The 14,064-nt window shown below is 53.1% G+C and overlaps 1 protein-coding gene across 1 annotated transcript; it reads left to right on the plus strand.

Moving 5' to 3' along the window:
• The first annotated feature begins 2,439 nt into the window (after positions 1–2,439).
• On the plus strand, positions 2,440–12,858 carry GIPR (gastric inhibitory polypeptide receptor). Its single transcript, XM_049787528.1, has 13 exons — positions 2,440–2,511; positions 3,405–3,504; positions 3,878–3,985; positions 4,416–4,519; positions 5,885–5,988; positions 6,381–6,525; positions 8,920–9,079; positions 9,294–9,354; positions 9,665–9,734; positions 9,884–9,972; positions 10,062–10,200; positions 12,530–12,571; positions 12,655–12,858. The coding sequence occupies exons 1-13, from the start codon at positions 2,440–2,442 to the stop codon at positions 12,856–12,858; spliced, it is 1,398 nt and encodes a 465-aa protein (XP_049643485.1).
• Positions 12,859–14,064: the final 1,206 nt, after the last annotated feature.

A 14,064-nucleotide genomic window follows, 5' to 3' on the forward strand; every position in this document is an offset into this window, starting at 1 on the left:
GGCTCTTGCCTTGCACATCGCTATTCTGAATTTAAGTCTATATTGTCCCAAGAGTAATGCCAGGAGTGATTCCTGAATGCAGAGCCAGGAGTAACCCTAGAGCACTGATAGATGTGACCCCCCCAGACAAAAACAAGCCTTCCCCCACATTTTAAGGGGTGCAGGTTCTCAAACCCATGCATGTAAGGCGTACAATCAGCCACTGCATTATCTCCCCCATTTTAGGGCTAAGGGAGAGAGTGGAATTAGAGATTGTGTGGGGCTGTGGGAGCCAGTGGCTGACCATGTGAGGGAAGGGTTTCAGGGGTGGCTTTGGGGGGAAACATGATGGCTGTAGAATCTCACAGGTCTGTGGGATGCTGGTGTCAGTGGATGAGATATGTGTGGATGTGGCTTTTGTGCATTTGTGTGATTGTGTGTGTGTGTGTGTGACCATGGCTATGGTCAATGGTGTGACTGCTTGATGTGTGATGTGGGGGCAATTGTGTGAGTGGCAGAGTGGGGTTAGGGTGTGGCTGGGTGAGTGGGGACCGTGAAGGGCAGTGCTGTGAAGTTCAGGGGGCTGTAAAGTGATGAATGGCCGTATTACCAACCTGCCTCCCCTATGCTCCAGTCTGTGCTGAGGGATCCAGGCCAGTAGGGTGTCAGGGGGCCTCCTAGGGGCTGGAATCTGGTGATACTGAGAAGGTGTGTGTGAAGACAGGGTGCCTGGCACTGTGGAGTGTTATGTATCCAAGCAGACGGCTGTCACCTGTGGGTGACACAGCAGCTGTGCCTGTGGGTTTTGCTTTTTGGGGGCACCACACCCATCAGTAATGAGGGTTTATACACCTGGCTTTGCATTAAGCAATTACTCCTGGTTGTGCTTGGGATGCCAGGGAATTGAACCCAGATTTGCAAGTGCAAGGCATGAGCCCTCCCCACTGTCCAGTAACTCTAGTGCCTCCTGCATTTTTTTTTTGGTTTCTTTGTAGGGGACACCTGGTGGTGCTCAGGAGTTGTACCTGACTCTAAGATCAGGAATCACTCCTGACAGTGGTTGGGGGGACCATATGGGCTGTCCAGAGGGATACATCCAGCTGTGCCTATGAATTTTAGCACCTGGATGGACTTCTGCAAAGTGTGTCCAGGGTTCCAGAGCTGGGTGCTGTGATGGGGGGACTGGTGGGAGACTCCCAGTCCTGGAGGGGGGACCATCAGGACCCTCACTCCAAGACAGCCCTCCCACATGATCTTCATGCCTGGAATTTTCCCAGGCCCTGCCTCCCCCATGCTAAGAGCCTGGATGCTGAGCTCCCCGCCCTCTCGCCTGTTCCGTGACCACGCCCACTTCCCCGTAGACCACGCCCACACATCAATGACCACGCCCATCCGTTGTGGCCACGCCCCTCCTGGCTGTCACTTCTCCCAAGCTCCAGCAGACTGATAAGGGAGCTCACAGATGCAGCGACTCCAGCTAGGACCTGGGATCTGAGCACAGCTGGGGGCAGGTGAGGGTCCCCGCTTCCTGTCTGTCCTTGAGCCTCCCCCTCCTCACAATCTCTGGACCCCCCCCCCCAGTACCTTAGCCTGTATCTTGATTTCTGTCTGTCTCTCTGGTGTCTGTCTTTCTGTCCCATGTCAAGCTTTACTCTTTTGAGCCTGTTGATTCATCTATGCTTGGGGTCCCTTCTTCCTCTTTCCTCTTCTCCGTGTCTCTCCGGGTCTCCCTCTCCTCTCTGTCCTGGCTCACATCTCTCTGTTGCTCTGATCTCTGAGGGTCTCACCGGTGGGTCTCAGCCTCTTGCTGCCCGGTGCATCATCCCTGGTTTCATGTCATCGTCGTGGGGCTCAGTCTGAGCCATTTACCTACATTTTGACATGTAGAGGGTGGAATGATGGGGACTGGAGCAGAGTCCGATTTCCTGGAACCTGCTCCCCTGTAGATTCTCTCCTCCCAGGGTCTGTACCCCCTCTGTTCCCTGAGCCCTGGGGTGCTGTTCCCTGGAATTTTGGCCCCAGCAGGGAGAGTGGTATGAGGTGGAGGTTCCTGTTCAAGGCTGCGGAAGTCAAGCTCCATGGTTGCGGCTTCCGGTGGTTCCTTCTCTCCAAGACGGTGGGTCCCTACATTTCTGGGAGTGTTTAGGTTTAGATTCTGGGTGACATTAATGCTTGCACCCAGCGAGGCTCTGGGGGTAACTGTGCCCTCGGCAATGCTCTCCCCACTGCTTTGTAAGCTCCAGTTGGGGGTGGCCCCAAGAATCAAGTGCTGAATGTCAAATCTCACGCTTTGCCTCTGTGCAATTCATCACACATGGGAGCTGGGGGGTTGTTTATAAGTCCTTGGATGTGGAAGCTGTGTGATTGGGGTGACAGGGTGAAGGCACCTGGTTCTACTCTTGGAAACTTCAGGTCCGATTTCCCCTGAGTGACCAAATTCTTCGCACCCTGCATCCCATGATGGGGGACGCTCTGCCCTGGAGGCTGTTCCAGCTGCTCTTACTGTGGGGGCACGTGCTTCAGAGAGCAGAGGTGAGGATCAGAGGGATATCAGGGGTCGGAGGTTTGGAGGGAGGTTTTGAAGGGATGTTTTATTTTTGTTTCGTTTTTGGGCCACTCCCAGCGGCACCCAGGGCTTACTCCTGGCTCTACACACAGAAATTACCCCTGGCAGGCTCAGGGATATGAGATATGGGATGCTGGGAATCAAACTCAGGTTGATTACGTGCAAGGCAGACACCCTCCCCACTGTGCTATCTCTCTGGGCCCAGAGGGGTGGTTTTTAAGTTTTCACCATGACAAAGAGCTTTATTTGGGGGGGGGGGGTTCATCCGGCTGTACCCAGGGCTTATTTCTGGTTCTGCACTCAGGGATTACTCCTGAAAGGCTTGGGGACCACAGAACCCCAGTCTGCCACATAGTAGACAACCTACCCACCATATCTTTGTGGTTCCCCTACAGTCAAGTGTTAATGATTGTGTTCAGATTTTCTTTAGAACTAGTACAACCCCAGTCAAAAATTCTTTAGTGGATTATCAGTGATCCCCCTCCCCAAATTTTCCTGAAGTTATTTTTGGCTCCCTTAGCAGTTCCTCTGGGTTGCTTCGGACACCCCTCAAGATAAGAGGTTTCACACCCGTGTTCAAGACAAAATAGGACAGTCCCTTTGAATGGAGTACTTATTTTTGTTTTGGTTTGGTTTTTGGGGGCCACACTCGGCGGTGCTCAGGGGTTACTCCTGGCAGGCTCGGTGGACCATATGGGATGCTGGGGATCAAACCCAGGCCTGTCCTGGGTCAGCCACGTGCAATGCAAACGCCCTACCGCTATGCTATCACTTTGGCCCTGGAGCACTTTTCTAACCATGCTGCCTGGGAGTCGGGTTTTGGGGTGCAAAAGGAAACCCTCCCTCTGTGTCTCCCTAGACAGACTCAGAGGGACAGACGGCGGGGGAGCTATACCTGCGCTGGGAACGCTACCGCAGCGAGTGCCAGGCAGTTCTGGAGGCTACCGAGCCTGCAGCAGGTTGCTCTGGGAGTCAGGGTTGGGGGACACGGGCAGAATGGGGGGCTGAGAGGGCCTAAAATGAGACATCTGGGGTAGCTGTGGGTCAGGTCTCAGATGCCTAAGATCTTGCAAATGGCCGGAAATCAGAGGGTTGTGGGCGTGGCCTGTGGTTAAGGGGCGTGGTTTGGGTGGAGTCAAGGGAGGGGCTACTGGGAGGGCGGAGCCTACTGGATGGAGCAGAGTGCGGCTGGGCAGGCTTAGTTCGTGTGTGGGCGTGGTTTGAGTTGTGGGCGTGGCTTCTGGTGAGTAGGCCACACCAGTGGGCGGGGCGATGGCCGGGTTTGACAGCCGGAGGCAGAGACGTGGGTTCGATGCCAACCCCTACCCACAGGGCTTGCCTGCAATGGCTCCTTTGATATGTATGTCTGCTGGAACTACACTGCACCCAACACCACTGCCCGGGCATCCTGCCCATGGTACCTGCCCTGGCACCGCCATGGTGAGTTGTCCCAGAGATCTTGCAACCCCAGTGGATAGAGCTCTTAACCCCTGCCACAGGCGCTGGCTGGTTCCTGAGCATCTATTTCCCTTACACCTGGCTTCTCGCTCCTTTGGGGCGGAAGGTTGGGGTTCTTCTGTCTAGCTGGTCTGGCCTGGGTCATCCTTCTCTCTCCATGTTTCTCTCTGTCTCTGTCTCTCTCTTACTTTTTATCTCTCTGGGATGTGTTAGATTCTTATTTTCACTTTTTCTATTAAGTGTCTCTGGGTATCTCGGTCCTTCACAATTAAAATCTAGAATAGGATGCTTCATACGAAAGAAGAATGCTTCAATTCTTCCAATGTACTTGAAAATAGACTCAGTTACTATCTCTCTGATCATTCCTCTAACCATCTCTGCGCCTCTGATTCCCTTTCTCTTTCCCACACAGTGGCCACAGGTTTTGTTCTCCGCCAGTGTGGCACTGATGGCCAGTGGGGTTCTTGGAGAGACCATTCCCAGTGTGAGAACCCAGAGAAGAATGGAGCCTTTCAGGTAAGAAGAAGGGGAGAGATTCAGTTTAGGATCCATAAAAGGAGGTAAAAAGCATCGAATTGGGTTTATTCTCCCTTTGTACTATTCAGAATTGCTCAGGGCACCAGAGCTAGAACCTCAGTTTCAACTGTTTAAAGGTGAACGAACAATATATGTGTGTTGACTTCTGGGAAGGAAAGTATAAATATACAGCTTCAGGCACAGCTGGATGTAGGTGCTCAGATATGTGCTAAAAATCTCTTTGTGTCTCACCCCATTCTACCCTGAATTTTTCTTTCTAACTTTCTTTTTTTTTCTATTTTTTTGGGGGGCCACATCCAGTGATGCTCAGGGGCTACTCATGCCTATGTGCTCAGAAATCATTCCTGGGCCCGGAGAGATAGCACAGCGGTGTTTGCCTTACAAGCAGCCGATCCAGGACCAAAGGTGATTGGTTCGAATCCCGGTGTCCCATATGGTCCCCCGTGCCTGCCAGGAGCTATTTCTGAGCAGAGAGTCAGGAGTAACCCCTGAGCACCGCCGAGTGTGGCCCAAAAACCAAAAAAAAAAAAAAAAATCATTCCTGGCTTGGGGAACCATATGGGATGCCAGGGATTAAACCCAGGTCTGTCTTGGGTCATCCGCCTGCAAGGCAAATGCTCACCGCTGCGCTATTTCTCTGAGCCCTACCCTGAATTTTTCATGTGCTGGTTTCATAGTTGGAGAGGGGGAATAAGTTAAGGGAATAAGCTGTATTCAGGGCTTACTCCTGGCTCTGTGCTCCTGGCAGGGCTTAGGGCACCACGTGAGGTGCTGGGGATCTAACCCTGCTTTGCAAAGCAAAGGCTCTGCCCACTGTACTATCACCCCAGCCTCCTAGTTTCATCTTATGGGTAGGGTGGAAAAGTGAACTTTATGAACCCCAGGTTCACATTTCCATTTTTATTCTTAAAATTCTGACATAGGGAGCCAGAGAGATAGCATAGCGGTAGGGCCATTGCCTTGCATGCTGCCAACCTGGGAGAGCCCTGTATTCGATCCCCAGCATCCCATATGATCCCCCTAACCTGTCAGGAGTGATTTCTGAGCACAGAGCCAGGAGTAACCTCTGAGCACGTCCAGGTGTGTCCCAAAAACAAACAAACAAACAAACAAATCCGATCTAAAATCCCAGGGTTGGCTCTCATTGGTTTAGCTTGGGTCCTTAGTGAGTCCTGGACCAATCCTGTGACTATGTAGGTGGAAGAATGTTAGGTAAGCAGCTCTGATTGGTTGGCCATGTCTAGTCTCTGAGCTCCAATGGAAAAATCACTTCACTCCAGAAGAGTAAACTGGGAACTGGAACCAGCTAAGCCTTGTCCCGTTTTTCTCCTTTCTCCTCCCAAGGACCAAACGCGGATCCTGGAGCGATTGCAGGTGATGTACACGGTCGGCTACTCCCTGTCCCTTGTCACGCTGCTCCTCGCCCTGATCATCTTAAGTTTTTTCAGGTGGGATCCCAAGCCTGGGCACTGGGGTGACAAACACTGACCTCAGTTTGCATAAGAACAAAGGGTTGGGGCCAGAGTGGTGGCACAAGCGTTAGGGCTTGCATGCGCTAACCTAGGACAGACTGCGGTTTGATCTCCGGCATCCCATATGGTCCCCCAAGCCAGGAGCAATTTCTGAGCGTATAGCCAGGAGTAACCCAAGCATCACTGGATATGGCCCAAAAACCAAAACAAAAAAACAAAAAAGAAGAGCAAAGGGTTGGTGACACTCCAGTAGTAATGGGGCACCCAGAGGTGCCATGGGACTTAAGGGGATCTCTCTAAGGCCATAATTAAATCTCAGGGGTCCCCAGCTCGGTGTCCACCCCCTTCCCATCCTGCTCCCCACCCAGGAGACTGCGCTGTACTCGGAACTACATCCACATCAACCTCTTTGTGTCATTCATGCTTCGAGCGGCCGCCATCCTGTCCCGGGACCGGCTTCTCTCTTCACCTGGTCCCTTCACTGGGGACCGGACCCCAAGCCTGAGGACTCAGGTATGCATCATGTCAGCTTCTGTCAATGGGTGTTTTGTGTCCTTTGATGGGGCAAAGGGCTGCCATGCAATTCAAGCCATTTTCTCTCTGGTCCCATCACTTCTCTGTCTGGATTTTTCCTCTCACTTTCTGGTAGTTGGACATTTAGGCTTTTCCAGCCAGGAGGGAACCCCCCAATCTCTGCTAGAGATGAGTGGTGGGAGAGGAACAGTCGGCCAGGGTGTGTGTGTGGGAAAGCTGGGTGGGTGCCAGTTTATTCCAGGTAGAGGAGGTGACAGAGATTGGCTGAATGAAAGGGGTTTAGATCTCCCTGGTTAGGCCATAGCAAAGTGGAAGATGGAATGGGAGGTTTCTCTGGTGGAAAGAGGTGGCGGGAAGAAAAAATAAACTGGGCCCGGAGAGATAGCATGGAGGTAAGGTGTTTGCCTTTCATGCAGGAGGTCATCAGTTCGAATCCCCCGTGCCTGCCAGGAGCAATTTCTGAGCATGGAGCCAGGAATAACCCCTGAGCGCTGCCGGGTGTGACCCAAAAACCACAAAAAAAAAAAAAAAGAAAAAATAAACTTTATTTGGGAAAAGTTGGGCCATAATCGGTGGTGATCAGGGGTTATTCTGTGCTCAGGAGTGACTCCCAATGGGATAGGATACTAGACACGGTGCCAGGGATCTCACCAACCATGCAAAGCAAGTGGCTTATCTTTTTTGCACTCCAAAATCTTTTTGTTTTTGTTTTTGGGTTACACCCGGCCGTGCTGAGTGGTTACTCCTGGCTCTACACTCACAAATCGCTCTTGGCAGGCCTGGGGACCATATGGGATGCCGGGATTTGAACCAACGTCCTTCTGCATACAATGCAAACGCCTTACTTCCATGCTATCTCTCCGGCCCCAGCACTCCAAACTCTTATTTTATTCTGTCAAAACAAAACAAAACAAAACTGGGGGGCCGGAGAGATAGCATGGAGGTAGGGCATTTGCCTTGCATGCAGAAGGATAATGGTTCAAATCCCAGCATCCCATATGGTCCCCTGAGCCTGCCAGGAGAGATTTCTGAGCTTAGAGCCACTAGTAACCCCTGAGTGCTGCCGGGTATGACCAAAAAAAAAAAAAAAAAAAAAAAAAAAAACCCCAAACCAAAACAAACCAAAACAAAAAACAAAAAAAATTTTTTTTCCTTGGGAACCACATCCAGAGGTGCTCAAGGCTTGCTTCTGGCTCTGTGGCTCCTGGAGGTGCCCAGGAGATCATATGAGGTAACAGGGATCAAACCTTTTTCTTTCTTTCTAGCCCCCAGGTCTTTTGGGGGGAGGGTTTGCCATACCTGGCAGTGTTAAGGGCTTATTTCTGAGGTACTTAGGGCTCTTTATTAAAGAATCACTCCTGGGGCTGGAGAGATAGCACAGTGGTGTTTGCCTTGCAAGCAGCCGTCCCAGGACCAAAGGTGGTTGGTTCAAGTCCCAGCGTCCCATATGGTCCCCTGTGCCTGCCAGGAGCTATTTCTGAGCAGACAGCCAGGAGTAACCCCTGAGCACCGCCGGGTGTGGCCCATAAACCAAAACAAAACAAGAGAATCACTCCTGATGGTGCTTGGGTCTCTGTATGGAATGTCAGGGATAGAACCTGGTTTGGCTGCATGCAAGGCTAAGGCAAGTATCCTACCTGCTGTACTATTGCTCCAGGCCCTTCAAACCTTTTTTTTTTTTTTTCCCCCAAGGGGTTTGAGCCACACAGGGGTTACTCCTGGCTCTGAGCTCAGAAATCACTCCTGGCAGGCTCAGGGGGACCTTATGGGATGCCGGGGATTAAACCCAGGTCCATCCCAGGTTGGTAGCTTGCAAGGCAAACACCCTATCGCTGTGTGATCACTTTGGCCCCCCGAGAACCCTATTATTTTTGAGAAAAGAACCTTTCTATCTCATCTGAAGAGATAGTACAGGAGTTAAGACACTAGCCTATAAAGCTAGACTCATCCCCATCTCCTCTGCTGGACTATGACCTCCCAGGGGTTCCAGAGGTAGTACACCCAGTAAGGTGCATGCATACCTTGCATGTGGCAGACCCGGGTTTGAGCCGAGGCACTCCATATGGTCCTCCAAGCATGCCAGGAATGAGTCCTGAGTACAGAGTAGGAGTAGATCCAGAGAACCGCCAGTGGAGGGTATGGGCTGGTATTTGCCTCTGTCTCTGGTTCTCTGTCCAGGAGGGCCAGAGGGTGCCCCAAAACCAGGATTAGCCAGTGTATGTACTAACCTTGTCCCCACTACCAGACCTTCCATGAAAGGATGGGAGACTATTTGAGGTTAAGTTGGCTGAGCAGGCAGAGGAAGGCAGGAGGTGGACACCCCTCACCCCTAGAGGTCCTGACTGCTTTCTCCCCGGCCTGACCCCCCCTTAGGCCCTCGCTGCTTGCCGCATGGCCCAGATCATCACCCAGTACTGCGTGGGCGCCAACTACACATGGCTGCTGGTGGAGGGCGCCTACCTGCACAGCCTTCTGGTGCTGGCGGGCGGCTCCGAGGGCGGCCACTTTCGGGGCTACCTGCTCTTTGGCTGGGGTGAGCACCGAGCTGGGACTTGCCCCCTCTGAGATTGCCTTGCTGGACACCCCCAGGGAGGCCTCCATCCCTCTCCAGGGGAGGTTCTCCACCTGCACCCTGCCCCTGATTCTGGCGGGGACAAGTCCACGCGGGTCTCGGGCCTGGCCTGGTGCCCGTCCACGCGCGCTGACAGCTGCGGCGGGGTGGGGGGCGGGGGGCGGGGTCTGCACAGGGGCCCCCGCGCTTTTCGTCATTCCCTGGGTGATCGTCAGGTACCTGTACGAGAACACGCAGTGAGTCGTGGGGTCTGGGCACGCGGGGGGCGTGATGGAGATTTTGGGAAGGTTCTGATGGCTCCTGGGGGCTGGATGGAGGGGATCTAGGTGGAGGGCCTAGTGAACCCAGGAACAGAGCAGCGGGCGTGGCCCGGGGAAAGTGGGCACGACTTTAGAAACGTGGGCATGGTTTTAATAAACATGGGAGTGGATTTAATGACAAGTGGGCGTGACTTTCTTCTTGATGGGCCTGGTTGGGGAAAGGCGTGGTCCAGGGAATTTTGGAGTTTCTCTGTCTCTAGCACTACCCATTCCTCCCGACACCCAGATGCTGGGAGCGAAACGACGTCAAGGCCATTTGGTGGATCATCCGCACTCCTATCCTCTTGACCATCTTGGTACGGACGATCCTGTCTCCTGCAGGTTGTCCTCCAGGGTTTCCCATCCTGGGAAACCAACCTGGAACGGTGACAGCTTTCATCATCTGCCCGCACCCCCACAAGCCAGGATCGAGGTTGGTTCAACCTCCCCTCTCGCTCTCTTGTAGATTAATTTTCTCATCTTCATCCGCATCCTTGGCATCCTCATTTCCAAGCTGAGGACCAGACAGATGCGCTGTCCAGACTACCGCCTGAGGTGAGGGAGGGGAGGAAGGGGAGCAGGGCATGATAATGAGGGGTGAGTGGGGAGGAGGCTGGGGCATCTCCACCACCTTTTACCCCCAGGCTGGCTCGCTCCACGCTGACTCTAGTGCCCCTGCTCGGGGTCCACGAGGTGGTGTTTGCTCCAGTGACAGAGGAACAAGCTCAGGGGACCCTGCGCTTCGCCAAACTGGCCTTTGAGATCTTCCTCAGCTCTTTCCAGGTGCTTCCATGGTATTAGGGTTCAGACTTTTAATTTGGAACTTTTCTGCCCGAGACTAGCCAGAGGACAGAACCAGGGGCTGGGGAGAGGCCTTGGCATAGGTGATGTGGGCATGGCTTTAGAAATGTGGGTGTGGCCTCAGGTATGGCTACTCTGGGATGTAAGACCAGAACCCGGTTCATTCATTCTACACAAAATAAGAAACTTGCAGGTGGTTGTGGGGTGGGTAATCCTGGGGAGCCCTGGCCTGACTACCTGACCCGGCTGGGTCAAATTTGCATGGTCACCTCCCAGCACTGTCGCCTTTACTGCAGGGTTGAAATTTAGGGGATGTGAATGAGTTGTTTGGGATGAAACATCTAAGGTGTTCACCCCACAGATGATCAGGGAATACCCTTGCTTATCCTACTCTAGTTCTCTTCCTGTTTTACCTTCTTGGACTTAGTTTTTCCAACCCCAAAGTGGGGACAAAATTAGGCCCCCTTCACCAGGCTGCCACATATCCATGGCTCGTATCAAGCCCTCCTCCAAATTTCTCCCCTTTGAAACTACAAGGTCCCTACCTACCCTCCTATGGGGACACAAAACAAGCTATAAGGAAAGTGTAGTTTATATAGCAAGCTATTATAAGTAAGCTGTTTAAGTAGGTAGAAATAAGTGGCTATAGGGCCGGAGAGATAGCACAGCGGTTGGGCATTTGCCTTGCACACAGCCAATCCAGGACAGACGGTGGTTCGATTCCAGGCATCCCATATGGCCCCCATGCCTGCCAGGAGCGATTTCTGAGCACAGAGCTAGGAGTAACCCCTGAGATGCCACCAAATATGACCCAAAACCAAAAAATAAAAATGTTGCTATATAGAACAAGTCATATAAGTAAAAAAAAATTGATAGATGTAAATAAGTCTTGGGAATGGAGAGGTAGTACAGTGGGTTAGGTGTGAGCCTTGCACAGGGACAATGAGGTTCGATCCTCATATGATACTCTGAATCCCACCAGGATTCAGAGCTCCTGATTCTGAGGACCACTGAATGTGGCCCAAAAATAAAGAAAAAAGAGTGAGAGAGGGCTGGAGTAGGGTGCTTGTCTTGCATGTGACCAAATTGGTTTAGATTCCTGAGCATAGAGCCGGGAGTAAACTCTGAGCATTGTCAGGTGTAGACCCAAAACAAAAAGCAAAAGAAAACAAAAAAAGAACCAGAAAGATCCCTTGCCTGTGGTCGATCCAAGTTTGATACTTGGATATATATATATAGTCCTCTGAACACCAGCAGAAGTGATCTCAGCACAAAACCAGGAGTGGATTCTGAGCACTCCTAGGTGTGGTCCCTTTCCCTTACTCCCCCCAAAAAAGAAAAGATATAGATATAGAGGATCTGGAACTTGGGAGAGAATGCAACAGGTAGGGCGCTTTCTTTGCACAAGACTGACCCACGTTTGATCCCCAGCATCCCATAAAGTCCTCTGAGCATCGCCAGTAGTAATTCCTGAGCAGAGAGCCAGGAAGGAGTAAGCCCCAAGCATTGTCAGCTGTGGACCCCAAACGAGACAGAGGCCAGAGGCCGGAGCAATAGCACAGCAGACAGTATACAGTGTGTGCCTTGCATGCGGCTGACCCGAGTTCAATATCCCACATCCACATGCTCTTCTGAGCCCACCAGGTGTAATTCCTGAGTGCAGAGCCAGGAGTAACCCCTGGGTCGCTGGGTGTGGCCCATAACCGACAAGGTTGTATCCCCTTTCTTTTTTTTTTTTGGTTTTTGGGCCACACCCGGCAGTGCTCAGGGGTTCCTCCTGGCTGTCTGCTCAGAAATAGCTCCTGGCAGGCACAGGGGACCATATGGGACACCGGGATTCGAACCAACCACCTTTGGTCCTGGATCGGCTGCTTGCAAGGCAAACGCCGCTGTGCTATGTCTCCGTGTATCCCCTTTCTTAAGCAGTCAAGCCTATGAATTTCTAAGATAGGGGCCGGGCGGTGGCGCTAGAGGTAAGGTGCCTGCCTTGCCTGCGCTAGCCTTGAACGGACCGCGGTTCGATCCCCCGGTGTCCCATATGGTCCCCCAAGCCAGGAGCGGCTTCTGAGCGCATAGCCAGGAGTAACCCCTGAGCGTCACTGGGTGTGGCCCAAAAACCAAAAAAAAAAAAAGAATTTCTAAGACAATTTCAAAGACACCTTCACTAGTAAGAGACTGGGGCTGAGAGGTGCCTAGAACCAGGATGAAGGCAGGCCAGGTGGTGGTGGTGTGCTTGCAAGTTTTGGGGGGCTCACTGGCAGGAGGCGGTGCCCGGGCCCAGGGGTGGGCTCTGACCCCAAATCTCTTGCAGGGCTTCCTGGTCAGCGTCCTGTACTGCTTTGTCACCAAGGAGGTAGGCAGAGCGACGCGCGCCCCCTGGCGGCTGTTGTGGGGAGCGGCGGGCCCACGGCCCCTCTGAGCGGTCTCTGGTGGCAGGTGCAGTCGGAGATCCGCCGCGCCTGGCATCGCTGTCGCCTGCGCCGAGGCCTCGGGGACGGGCCACGCCGGCCCTCGGAGCGCGCCTCGGTGGTCCTGCCCTTGGATCTCAGCCCGGTCCCCCCTGGCAGCGTCCTGACCCCGGGCACACTCCCCAAGCCCGCTCAGGACGAGGCCAGCCGGGTCGTGGACAGTTACTGCTAAGACTCGCACTGCTAAGACTGAGTGCCAGGAGGTATACCAAGCCCGGTGTGGCAAGCGCTGGGGAGAGTGGCAGAAGGAAAGTTTGCCAGGTCTTGGAAAGATCATAACGGAGTACGTGGGGGAAATGAATCAGCAAAGTGACTTCAAGTAACTACACCGGGTGGGAAGACGCAGGTGGGGCGTATGCAAAGGTCCTGGGCCAGGAAAGGAAGGGCCTGGCTATGGCCAGTCTAATGACCGGAGGAGGCCTGCGGGGACAACAGTGTGGTCTCAACTCACATCTGAAACTGGCCTTGACTGCTGTGTAGGGAGACAAATTACTTAGAGCAGGAGTGGGAGCCAGGAGTCCAGGTAGATGACTCAGGCCAGTATTTAGGGCAATGCTGCAGGGGTACAGCTGAGGAGTTGCTGATGGAAGATTGGGGGGGGGGGGGATGCACCAAAGTGGCCCCTGCTTGGGACTGAGGGACGATAGGATGAGGGATGTGCTTCCAGGGAGAGAGCCGAGGTGTTCTCTGGCTAAATCAAGCCATGACTAAGGGTCTGGAGTGCTGGAGAAAAGGATGAAGATGGAAATATATGTGGCACTGGGGCCTAGAGAGGACTTGGAGACGGCAGTATCAACGCAGGGGTGCAAGGTGTTAAGAGACAGAGGCTAGAACCAGGGCTTGCTCAGGCCTGAGGTTATTCTCACCCCTCCAAGGGCGGACCCTGGGATTTGGGGGCTCTAGTCAATCTGCCCTTGATTAAACCACCTCTACACTTGTAAGCCCCCCACCTCCCAACACACGGAGACTCAGCACAGGGTACTGACACTGTACCGCGGTGAACTTGGTCCTTGAAGCACATAGGCCTCCCATGGGTTCTGTGGGGGCCGGTCCCGTGTAAATAAACTCTAAGACACATTGTCGGTTTTTGTGTTTGTGGGGCAGGAATCTTAGGCAGTTGAGAAGGCAAGGACTGAGGGGGGTCGCAGGGACACCAGGCAGCCACAGTTCCCCCTCTGCCAGAGAGTCCCCAGTGGGGACCAGTTGCAAGCGTACCAGCCATTTCACTCTAAGTAGAGGATACTTTGCAATTTTTTTTTTTTTTTTTGGTTTTTGGGTCACATCCAACTGCGCGCAGGGGTTCCTCCTGGCTCTACGCTCAGAAATCGCCCCTGGCAGGCACAGGGGACCATATGGGATGCCGGCATTCGAACCACCG

The sequence above is a fragment of the Suncus etruscus genome, chromosome 14, assembly GCF_024139225.1.
Source record: "Suncus etruscus isolate mSunEtr1 chromosome 14, mSunEtr1.pri.cur, whole genome shotgun sequence".
Classification (NCBI taxonomy): Eukaryota; Metazoa; Chordata; class Mammalia; order Eulipotyphla; family Soricidae; genus Suncus; species Suncus etruscus.